This window comes from Montipora capricornis, chromosome 7, assembly GCF_036669925.1.
Source record: "Montipora capricornis isolate CH-2021 chromosome 7, ASM3666992v2, whole genome shotgun sequence".
Lineage (NCBI taxonomy): Eukaryota > Metazoa > Cnidaria > Anthozoa > Scleractinia > Acroporidae > Montipora > Montipora capricornis.
The window spans coordinates 22,454,540-22,467,093 of record NC_090889.1 but is presented as its reverse complement, the minus strand read 5'-3'; the positions used below and the strand labels follow the sequence as shown (position 1 = coordinate 22,467,093).

At 41.0% G+C, this 12,554-nt stretch overlaps 1 protein-coding gene across 1 annotated transcript in view; it reads left to right on the top strand.

The window, feature by feature from the left end:
- The window catches only part of LOC138056461 (uncharacterized), a 31,975-nt gene that overhangs the window by 14,274 nt on the left and 5,147 nt on the right, over positions 1 to 12,554 (top strand). Inside the window, exons 10-20 of the mRNA XM_068902264.1 lie at positions 365 to 415; positions 1,414 to 1,472; positions 3,252 to 3,323; positions 3,831 to 3,899; positions 4,644 to 4,727; positions 6,230 to 6,309; positions 6,990 to 7,020; positions 9,677 to 9,757; positions 10,639 to 10,782; positions 11,136 to 11,235; positions 11,908 to 12,095. Of these exons, the coding sequence (XP_068758365.1) occupies positions 365 to 415; positions 1,414 to 1,472; positions 3,252 to 3,323; positions 3,831 to 3,899; positions 4,644 to 4,727; positions 6,230 to 6,309; positions 6,990 to 7,020; positions 9,677 to 9,757; positions 10,639 to 10,782; positions 11,136 to 11,235; positions 11,908 to 12,095 (959 nt within the window). The remainder of the gene's footprint in view (positions 1 to 364; positions 416 to 1,413; positions 1,473 to 3,251; positions 3,324 to 3,830; positions 3,900 to 4,643; positions 4,728 to 6,229; positions 6,310 to 6,989; positions 7,021 to 9,676; positions 9,758 to 10,638; positions 10,783 to 11,135; positions 11,236 to 11,907; positions 12,096 to 12,554) is intronic.

Sequence of the window (12,554 nt, the reverse complement as noted above, 5' to 3'; positions counted from 1 at the left end):
ACGTTGTTGTTTTGCTGACGACGGCAAAGAAATGGACAAAAGTGAAAAACGCACGTGCAGGGCGTGCAAAGCTATTGTTTTTGCCTACTAAATATGCACATTTGTGACGTTTTCGTTGACTTCGCCGTTGTCGTTGCTTAAGTTCCCTATTCGCGGGTAACAGTGCAATGTTACCCACTGACGTCACAGATTTTGCACTGTTGCTCGCTCAAAGACTTTTGGCGTGAAACAGTTGCATTGTTAGATGTCATGTGACCTCGAAGTAACCAATGAGAGCGCGTGCTGCTGGGGGGAAAAATTCAGCTATATAACAAAACTTCGTGTAAAAAGTTTGAGATTTTCATGACGTTTAATTCCTTTTCAGACTATCTCAAGCATCTGCCTAAGGATTCTGAAGAGTTTGCAGACACTGAGAGTAAGTTATTATTTTATTTTATTTTTTACTTTTTAAAGAGAATCTTGAGTGAACTCCAGCCTTGCCTGCAAAACTGATTATTTGTTCCAGAAACACTGGAAACAGCTTTTCTGAGTTTTCTATTTTAAAATTTTTCTGGGGCAGGGGGGAGGGGAGGCATTCCCTCAGACCCCCCCTAGGTGGCTAACGCCTTCGGCACTCGCAAGGCTTAAAAAAATGTCACCTCTGGTGCTTTCAGAAATATGTCCGCTACTTTACAAAAGTTTCCAAACCCCTGCTTCAAGTGCTACTTAGTGATTAGTTTAAGAATTTCGCGCCACTTTTTCCTTTCACGAGAAACAAAAAACCAAAAACGATTTACAAGCGTTCGTTTCCCGCTCTTTGAGCAAGTAAGAAAATTGCTTTGAATTCTGATTGGCCCATTGCGCTGTTCGCGCCTTAAAAATCTCCCGCCAATTCTTCATTTCCTCCACGAGAAGCAATAGATATCAAGCAACCTCAGAAAAGGGGGAGAAAAGTTGAACAATGAAATTTTGATCCGTTCCTGATGCTTTTAACGCTTGCCGTTTCTCGTAAAACGCTTTGCCAAATCTCTCTATTGTTTCGCTATAAGGGCCAGGACACTCGTTTTGATCGATTCATGGAGTCTATTTTAGTGTATCGTTATCTTTAGAGATGATGCGATCTACTTCGTTTATGTATCGATGTTCGTATTGCGAATCTTACCGCTGTCATACCTCTTTTAAAGTTCGATGTTTGTACCGTGCATTGAGAAGTGCGATATGATATTCAAATATCGATATTCATATCGTTCATCCGGACGGTGGGATACTGACAAGTGCGATATCTTGTTCAAATATCGATATTTATATCGTGCATCCGTACGGTGAGATGTTTTGTTCAAATATCGATATACGTGTCAAATGGTTGCATTTACTGTGTAACTGATGTGTTGCGTCGGTAATTCGTTTGTTTTCCTTATTGTTTCTGTTCTGCAGCTACCTTAAAGATCGTGTCAGAGGTTGCGACGCACATCAACGAGTCCATGAAGAAACTGGTAAGCACCATTTGCAATCAAATAGGCGAAACAACTTGGAATGTCGAAGTTCAGTTCTGATTTGATGACGTTCCGCAAACCTTCAACTCCGTCGTTGCTCCATGCGACGTTTTAGCACCGACGGCGACAAATTCAACAAAAACGTCACTTAAAAACATAACTTTGCTTTGTTGTTAGTATTTCGCTATTATACTATCACGTCCAGGTTGTACAATAGGGGCGAAGTATCCAATAACAGTATTAGTTCAGATGGATTTGAAGTAGAAATTGAAAATGAACATTGTTATAATTATGCTCACGTTGTCGTCAAAACCTAAAGTTTGATGATTTCACGTTGTTGTATTGTGGAGTGCGGCAAAGAAATGCACGGAAATTCGTGCTGCACGTGCAGCACGAGTATTTTACCTCGTTAAAGTGACGGCGGTGTGAACGAAAAGGCCCTTTAAAAGTGATTAAACTTGCTCTTCGAGATTATTCCACTCGTTAAAGCCTCATTTACACTCGCAAGTTCTCCTTGACAAGTTTTCCTTGGCAGTGTAAATGGAAAAATATGACAAGTTTTCAAAACTAGCATGCTAGTTTTTTGACAAGGACACTTGTCAAGGAAAAACTTGTCAAGGACGATACTTGCTAGTGTAAATTACCTGTCAAGTGCACTTGTCAAGGAAAACTTGTCATATTTTCCATTTACACTACCAAGGAAAACTTGTCAAGGAAAACTTGCAAGTGTGTACAGTCGGCAAGTTTTCCTTGACAAGTGGGGTTGTCAAGGAAAACTCTGTAACTGGGTTAATACGAACGGTTTGGCACAATGGATTCACAGCTGTATGCTCACGCTGTCGTCAAAACGTGATATTTGATTATTTCACGCTGTGGTTTTTCAGAGAACGGCAAAGGAATGAAGTAAAATGCGTGTCGCAGGTGTAGAACGGTTATTTTGCCCTTATGAAGCAAAAATACCTATGTACCTTGTCTTGTCGATGATAACTCGATGATTCTCGGAAAATCCGAGTCATTGCTCCTTGCAGGAACCAAAATACGAATTTCTAATTACTTTTTCGGCTGCTGTGTTATTGTGCTATAGAAGACTCGCGGAAGCTTGGTCCTTGAACTAACTCAGTTATTGTTTTGTGGTGCTGCCGTATCCCGGTTGTCGTTGCACAGAAATTCTATTTATCTTCCACGTGTTGGTACAACATAACCTTCAATTGCCTGTTCTCGATCCAACACTGGATCGCCTTAACTTTAGGTGGTGAAAATCACCCCACGCCATTCTGCTCCGTCCACCAAACCTAATGCAGCATGGTATAGAAAATGACATATCTTTCACATATCCCTTTAGGACAATAGCTACCACTGTTATTGCGCATACGTTCTGCGCATCTCGAGATACTCGGGTTTCCTATGGGAGGTGCTTACTTATACAGGGATATTTTTGCGCGGTTTAAAATTATGCAGAGAAAGTAGAACTTAGAAAGTGCCCTTGGTATGCAAAAAAAAAATTGGGGGCAACCGTGCATTTTTCGGAGCATACATACATTGGTTTTCATTTTACAGCTTTTTACAAATATTGTTGACTAATTATCTGAAAAATGCGTGGTTACCCTCAATTTTCTTTTTGGATTTCAATAACACTTGTTAAGATTTGCTTTTCCCGCATATTCGTGAATCACGCAAAATACCTATGAATTAATAGGCACCGTCCTCCAATGAACTTTTTGCTGCAAAGTGAGATTGTGAAACTGAACGATTTACAGTAATTTTTTTTTCGTTGAACAGGACAGTTTTGAACAGTTGCTGAAATTGCAAAACATGCTTGTCGGAAATCCAGAGATCGTGAAAGCAGGAAGGGTTAGTAATGTTCACTTGATGTTTTATTTTTAATAATCTTTAATTATTGCTACAATCCAATTGTGCGAGACAAAGTGATTGTCTTCAAGAGACCTTCACTCCAACGGCAAAAAAGAAAGCGTTTTTATCCACAATAAAAGAGTTTTAGAATCGCCTATTTTTGTTTTAAAATTTGTGGGCGCCGCCATCTTGAATATTTGTGACGTGTTAACGTTATTCCCTCAGTCCCAGGCTTAAGTTGATTCTGTGATAGAGTCGAGGTCCCCTTTAGACGTGGCGCGTACGCTATCTCGTGAAAGGAATCGTGTTCACAAAACAAGAGAGGCTTTTCAGCAGTTTGATGATAATCCAGTTTGGAGAGTTACTAACGTAGCTTAAAAAGTTACAATTCAGAACCACGTGTGGACGATACGAAGCATGCATCCAGAGTTCAAGTAGAGGGAATTTTAACTAATACACTAACACTGCTCTTTTCATTTCAAGTAAATCTCTTTCTTTTTTGAACAGGATTATCTGAAAGAGGGAATGTTGATGAAGTTATGCCGCAAAGACATGCAAGAGAGAATGTTCTTTTTGGTTTGTAAATTTGATTTTGCAAACAAGCTTTTGATTAATTCTTAGTAAGAGAAGATTCCTCACTTAACTTGCGTGAAATATTTCTGGCAATTAAATTGTCTTCTGTCATCATTTGCCATCATGCTGTCACCGCGCGGCGATGACTCAGTTGGTTGAGCACCGGACTGTCATGCGGGAGGTCGTGAGTTCGACTCCGGCCGCAACAACACTCAGGGTCTTTAACCTTGAGATTTACTAATTAGGTGGGTAAAGAGATGTAATGGAATAAGAATAACGGGAATTTTTTTGGTTGGAATAAATCTCAAGTTTTTTTCACAGACTATGTCCCGAATCGTGCTTGATTGCAATTGTGTCCGAAAGCTCCTGCGGTAGTCTATGGTCAAATGCTTTACAAACAGTTAGGTTTTATTAAGGCAAGCTTATAACGATAACTAAGTGGGCGCAAACAGGCACATTCGAGCACATGGGATGATCTCATATCTTTTGGTAAATTATATCATTTTAGTTGGGGAATATTTGATCACGTGACGCATTTAATTGGACCAAACGACGATTGTTGTTTTAAGTTGCTCTTAGTGAAATTGTCGAAACGTAGCATTCTCGTAAATTTATAAAAGGGATTAGCAAAACCTAGTGTCTTTCCAGACACTAACTAGTTTGTATAGTCTTCCCTTGAGCAACAGGGAGATGGAAACTAATTTAATAAAATTTTAAGACGACCTGTTTTTTTAAATATAATTTTAGCTGACTGATGTTTTGTTATACACCACACCCATTGGTGGAAATCAGTACAAGCTCAACAAAATGCTTCCTTTATTGGGGATGCAGGTATGTCACTCATGCGCGGTAATTGCTTTAAAACCGCGCTGTTGAAAAGAAGAAGTCAGAACCCTGCCTTTATAGACCCTATGCAAAAATGGCTGCCTTTAAATTATTCTTTTGTTCATATTCAAAATAGCCCAACTAAGGTCGTTTTTGAGACAAAAACTCTAAAGAATTTGTTATCCTGAACGAGGTTAGTTGGGCTATTTTGAATATGAACAAAAGAATAATTAAAAGGCAGCCATTTTTGCATAGGGTCTATGTCGCCACCGGGGTGCCATGCGGGAGGTGGCGAGTTCGACTCCGGCCAGACACTCAGGGATTGAGTGAGGAGAAAGTGCTGCCTTTGTAATGACATCTGCAAATGGTTAGACTCTCTATTCTTCTCGGATAAGGACTATAAACCGTAGGCCCCGTCTCACAACCCCTCGATGTTCATAACTCTGTGAGACGTGAAAGAACCCGCGCACTATTCGCAAAGGGTAAGGCATGGAGTTCCCGGTGTTGTGGGCTGTCTTCTGTGGTGTATCGTGGTTGGGAGGATAACTGCTCGGAGATATTAGCCTCACCAAGCTACTCTAAAAATCCGAGGGTAAATAAAGATGTGATGATCGTGATTTCGGATGTATACCACTTACTAACCGAGGTTCGAGGTCCCTACTTTAAGTAACGGACCGAGTGTTTTTTCCCGTTGATTTATTCACCCTTCGGCCATAAATCAACGGGGAAAAAAAGATGATCCGTAACTTACTGTACGAATCGAGAAAACGAGGTTAGTGAGACATTTTATTAAAAACTGGCGTACGGTTATCAGATTTCCAGCATTTTCATTGGCTTGCCGGACACAGGCTATCATTTCATGTACTTGCTTTACCTAATATGGTCAAGGAACGCGTCAGCAATAAAGCGAGCTGAAAACATTTTTGCAGCTCTGAGAAAAAATGGACGACAAAAGCCGATGTGGACCGGAATTGAGCGAGGCAGAAATCGATGCTTTAGTCGACAGTTCAAGAGTTGTTGATCCTGGAGGTTTTAGTCAAACAATTATTCCACTCGAGCTTTGCTGGATATAAAATGATTATAACCAAGGAGGCGCGTTATCTATCACTTCGTATCCCGCGCGCCCTCGTAGAATAATTGTTATATATCTCTGAGGTAATGAAGCACGCGGGATAGGAAACTAGTTGAAATCAAGCGGAACATTCAACTGCCGCAAATGATTACCATGCGCAAAAATCTGAAAAACGAGTAAATCTTCATAATTAGCTATTTTGCAACCGTTGCTCGCAAGATTCAAACAGTTCCACAAGTTTATTTCACATGAGCAACTTGAAAAACGTGCTAGAAAATGTTGCATCAAAATTCCAAATTTAACGCGCCGTACTGTGGAATACTGCCGGCTAAATTTGCTTAACGTAGCGCGCGAAAATACTATCAGAAGAATGTAAATAATTATAGTACACATTTAGAGAAGAAGGTAAATCTCTTTTCCACACCTTGTTTGTTAGGTGACTGTTCCAGATTCACCAGACTTTGTCAATGAATTTAGCATCATCAGCACTACGAGATCATTCACCCTCACTGCCGGGTAGGTTCATCGTGACATTCCAGGAGTCGCTTAGTGTGTGACGCATTGGCGCGCGGCGTCACGCCGGGACTGTCGGCGGGCTCGTGTTATTTGAGAAAAAAATATGCAGATGTTTTGTGTTTCGTATCAAAGGTTAAAGCAGCCATTAAAAGTTGACGTAAAAACCTCAATTTGTTAATTACGGCGCCATTTTCGAGAAATGAGTCGAGGTTTAAAAGCAGCTTTAGACGGGCAGGTACTGCGGGATGTGGACTAGTCTTCGAGTGACTCGTGAGCGGGTAAGAACTTCGTGTGCGTGGGAGGACGCGCGCGCGAGAGTTTCCAAATTAAAGCATTCAGATTGGAGTACGAGTGGGAAATTTTGGCTCTGGCTGCGTTCTTTTTCGACGTTTTCTTCTTAACTTAATGCTCGCTCTTCTTCAGACGTCTCTTATTTTAATCAAAAATTCCGCGCTTTGTGTTAAATTTGGACTATGAAGAGTTTAAAATACAGCCGAGATTCAAAAAGGTGTCACAAGATTGACAGCGAATTTAAAACAAATCATCTTGGTTGTGCTCTCCCTTTTCCATGGCGGTACAGTTCATAAATTGATATTCCAGTGCTAGTCTAACTGACCGGCCAAGCTTTCTGTTTCGTACAGTTTAAGGTGAATAACCTTGTTTGTTTCTGTTGGTTTTAGCACACCAGAAGAAAGAGATGAATGGGTCGAGGTATGTGTCATAACTCTGACAGTAGGGAATAGGGACCTTCAGATTCTAGGACGAAAACGACTACGAGTACCCAATTTTTTTTGTAGAAAAACATTGAGCGCGCGCAAACCAGCGTCATTTTGGCGGGAAAAACGTGTTACCGTCGTCATTTTTAGTACGAGGTTTTGCAAAAATGTCGTCGTGTCAAAACAAGTCAACAACACGGTAGCAGTTTTGGCATTTTTCGATCAGCAAAAAGGCCCAGGTAACAGCAATAAGAATAACTGAGAAACCTATACTGCTAACAAGGAGTAAGATTAATCTTACGGGCTATAAATCTTCTTAGTATTTTCGCTAAAAACAAACAGTCAAAACTCGTACTCGTTCTCGTCCTCGTCCTAGAATCTGAAGGTCCCTAATTTAAGATCTACGACGGCGACGGTCGACGAAAACGTCACCTCAAAATTTAACTTGGCTCTATCGTAAGTCTTTCGCGATTATTCAGTCTAGTTCGCGTCGTGCAATGTGGGCAAAGTATCCTAAAAATAAATCGGTACGAGCGCTTTCAAAGTTAAAATAGAGAATGAAGGATTCTCTGTTGCATGCTTACGTTGTCGTCAAAACTTCAAATTTGGTGATTTCACGTCGTCGTTATGCAGAGGACCGCTAACATACTTGGTAAAATCCGTGCTGCACGTACAGCACGATTATTTATGCTCTTTTAACCAATGATATTATTGCTTTGTGGCGATGTCGTAGTCGTAGCCGTCGTCGTTTCTTAAATTCCCTAGTTGCTGACATTGCTACAGTTGACTAAAATAGACCTGTGGGGAGCTCATGACTTGACGCTTGCAACTGGCACATTTCAACGAAAATGTCACTCCAAAATATCACTTATTGCTATCGCAAATAGTTCATGATTATTCCGTCTTGTTCACGCATAAACAATACGGACGACTATCCTGCAACTGGATGGGTACGAACGGTTTAAAAGTAAAGATAGAAAATGAATAGTTCATTGTTATATGCTCACGTTGTCGTCAAACCTAAAATTTGGTGATTTCACGTTGTAGTTTTGTGGAGTACGGCAACAAAATGCACGGAAATTCGTGCTGCACGTGGAGCATGGGTATTTGTAGTTTTAGAACGGCGCCACTCACCAAGTTCTGACGCCTCAGCCAATCAATATCCAGTGTTTTCTATTACGTCACAGACGCATGGATACTTGTTCGTACCTAGCGCTTGGTTCCCTATCTGCCAAAATCATGTTGGGCAATCCATCACTGATATTTGCATTCTCAAACACCTATTTAAGACCGACCTTTCGGTTAAATGGTCAATGAGTCAATGAGTCATGAGTCATGAATCATGAGTCATGAGTCAATGAGACTCACAGTCAATATAGCAATAATTTATTGATTAAGCCTAAGCCCTCGTTTCAGTGATTAGGCCTAAGCACTCTCTGAAATTTTAGCTTTCATTTTATGGGTTAGGGTAACTGCACTGACTCATTGACTCATGACTCATCGACTCATTGATTCATTGACTCATAAATACTCGGTTAAAATACGATCGCAACAATACAATGTTTCCGTTCTGAGCATGCGTACTTATGAAAATTTGACCTTCAAACAGAAAATAAAATGAAGAGGTTTCTTTTATCAAAATGTGACTCGGGGATACTCGGAAAAAGTGCGAGTGCTCCCGACTGGAGTCGAACCTCTTCCTATTAGTAGTTCGTTGAAGACTCGTTGGACCTTCTTCATCGGTGCTTTTGCTGCTAGAAGCACTCGAATTTTTTCGGAGTCACGATCGGTAAAATACACCTTTTTATGCGCGATAAACGTTCGACATCTTATTCAATCATTGCGAGAAGGCCGAATCAACTTTCTCATTAGCTAAAACATTTCCTGTTTAATTTGACGAAAATTAATGCATATGAAAGCCATGTATATTTAAACTGTGGACAGATGAAATAAGTTAAGATGCTGATCATCCCAGTTATTAACGTTACTCGAGCAGACAGCTTGATAGCTCAACTGGCATATCTCAGAGGTCAGGGTTCAAATCCCGTTCAAGGCTGAATTTTTCAGGCTTCCCTTTTGTTACTGCTGAAGTAACGTAGGGCTTGAAATATCCAGTCGTAATTTTGCGACAGGGTATGCAAATTTAGTCGCAAAATCGTCTCGCTGCATTGTGCTGTCAGCGGTTTAGCAAAACAAAATATGAGCCCACAATACTTGTGTGTAAAGAAACCGCTGAAAATGGCGAATGATATCGAAGGAATGGAGTTGTGCACGTAGCATCGCAGCTAAATTACGCTACTATTAGGCTATCTTCAGATTGAAAGAAAATTCAAAGCTTTATTTATTTTACCAAGAGTAGCAGCAAAGTGGCAACTGCTAACCCTTATGTTTGAAAATTCAGTTGCAAATGCGACTGTATTTGTCGCAATTTCTAGCGCAGCAACGTTAATAACTGCTAAGATCAGCGTCTCAAATCGATTCATCTCTCCGCAGTTCAAATATATGTATGGCTTTCATAGATATTAACTTTCGGTAATTAATTTGTTTGATGAAATCAAATGTTATTTCTTTTTTTGACTTGACTTAAGCTAGTTATGCACTTGTCAGGTGCTAAAACCGTGCCACAAGTGAGCCATCTTTTCTGTTTTTAGGCTCTCAATAAAGCGATAGACGTAGTGACAAAAAGAAAGATCACGTTTGCGACCAAAGCAAGACATGATTCGGCAGGAGTGGTAAGGAAGTTTTGTCCATGTTTACTACTCCAGCTTTGAAAGAGAGAACTGGTCCTCGCACGTATCTGGACAATTTAAGCCGCAGTTGTCGCTTAAGCTACGGTAATTCGAGCAACAAAAACGTCCAACTTGTCTCGCAACATCGCTGCAACAAAATATCCAAAATGCTGCCCGTTTTACCACTCCAAGGCGACTTGTTTCGCAACAAAATCACTTTTCTAGCGCTCTTGATTTGACAAGAGTGGTGATTACGTCATACGTGGCTGCAGTACGTTTTCTCTGCCAAATGCCGACCGCCATCTTTGTTTTCATTGATCAATTAAGCTTACGTGACCTCGTAACTGACCAATCAGAGGCCTGAATTCACGCAACTTGCCACACACTTTTTTTCTTGCGAGACAGGTTGTGTGTGGGATGTAAAACGCAACATCGTTTTTCGACTAGTTTCGCAGCAATGGTGCGAGACTACTGTAGTTGGGCGTTTTTGTTGCTCGTATTACCGTAGCTTTACAGATACCTGATAAATTCAGCTGCGTCGCCACCGCGGCGTCGCAGAGGTCATAGGTTTGAATCCACCTGAATATTTCAGGTGGCTCTAAGAGACCTCACCTCTGTTTCATCTTTATCCCGCACTTCAAATATTACGTACTTATTGACTGAGTGGGAGGGCCAAACGGAAAAATATTTGACCCTAGGTCATGGCGTACGGACCTAGCGCAGAGAGGTCCGTGCACCATGACCGACGACCAAATATTTCGTTGCCCAATATGACCTCTCGTGTTACATACGAAAAATACGCCACTCGGCTCCCGGGTTTAGTTGTCGTAAAAAAACTCATATTTCACAAAAAAAAACTGATTTCCACCTTTCGCTATACACAGACCGAGCAAGAAACAGATGGGACGACCAAGCTCGGCGAGAAAGCCCCAGTCTGGATTCCAGATGCCAGGGTAACAATGTGCATGAGTTGTACGAAAACGTTCACAGCCATCAACAGAAGACACCACTGTCGAGCATGCGGCAATGTGAGTACGAATAAATACCGCTGTCTAATCTAGCTGGAAGACCACGGCGCAAACTGATAGTTGCGTACCATGATTTGAAGTGGAAAAAGCAAGGGAGGATCCCGAAAATTTCCAAAGAGAGGTCCAAAGAAAATCGTGATGAAATCGAAAAGGCGAAGTCCAATACTTGAAAGCAAAATAAGCGTCCCTTTGTTAAAATATCAACTATGAAGGAGACTCTGAAAGCAGGGAACCAAAATAGAAGAAACAAATAATTCTTGCGGATGGCAAAGTTTGGTCTTTCGATGGGAGGAATGGTCACTCTATGCGAAGTACAAGTTATTTTAAACGGTTTTTTTTCTGTTGTGTTTCAGGTTGTATGTGGTTCGTGTTCTGAAAACACTGCTCCATTAGCTTACCTGAACTATACCCAGGCCAGGGTCTGTGATAAGTGCTATGATGTGTTATTAAAAGGTTAGCTTTGCAGCCTCTCTTTTTGTGAATTGTTCACTTCAAGCATTCTCTGCTTCTATAAATAGAGGATATTAGGTGTCCTCGCGGAGATAAGAAATTTCTCTTCGAGTATCGAAGGAAAAGCACTAGGGAACATTTGGTTTTGCTTTACAGCACGCGCATCTCATATTCCTGCATATCTGGTTCCAGTTGTTCAAAAGGTGGATAACGCTATCCGTTCGATAGCGCAATTGGTTTCACTATTACTTATCCACTGGATAGTGATTTATCCGGCGGATAGCGCCATCCATCGTTTTAACAACTGGGACCTGGACACATCGAGTTGATTTGCAATGTTGCTGTTCTCTCAAGTGAGTGGGCGCGAAAAAAAAAACATATCAGTAATTTCACAACAGACGAAAACAATCCGACCAACCAATCACAGCTCAAAGCAAATACGTGCAGCCGGCGTCAAGCGCGAGAAAACCTAACTTTTCACCGATTGGCTGAGAATGACGCACGAGATTTTTTCAGCCAATCACCAAACGCACACTTAATTTAAAGCTGCTCTCTTGATTTGGCAAAGCGCTATAATTTCACCGCTGGTTGAATGGAAGTTTGCACGCAAAATCCAGCTCTTTGACCACAGCATCGCAGTTCACTCAGTAATTGTTTTGCACTTTTCATTTGCAGAGTTTCACACTGATGAAATGCACCTCGACCTTGACGAAGAAACGGCCACGTTGCCGCCATTGCTACAAGAATCGGACGACGCGGAGAGGCAGCTACGAAAACCCACAAAGTTTGAGATAATGCGTCGATTTAAGAGTAGAAAAACGAAAAGGAAGTCGCACATTTTCCACCCAACCCATTTAACGGAGGTTAGCGGCTTTCTTAACGTGAAAGTTTCAAAAATGATTGTTTGATTATGCTATACAATGTGCTTGTAGCATTTTGGACTTTTATTATCAATTTTGTTATTGTTGTTATTATTATTAGTATCATCATCATCATCATCATCATCATCATCATCATAATTATTGGGCATGTGGAAGAGTGAAATTAGTCGTCAAGTGACTACGTTACTGAGCAGTACTTCCCTGTGGTGCTGTCAATTATGTTGTGTGAGGAAATTCTGTCTGTGTGAGAAATTCTAAATTGTGACCATTTTAAAGCTTCTGGGAGGTAATTTGCTGCACTAAAACTACTACTACTACCAATACTACTACTGCTGCTGCTGCTGCGACTACTACTACTACTACTACTACTACTACTACTACTACTACTACTACTACTACTGCTGCTGCTGCTGCTGCTGCTGCTGCTGCTGCTGCTACTAC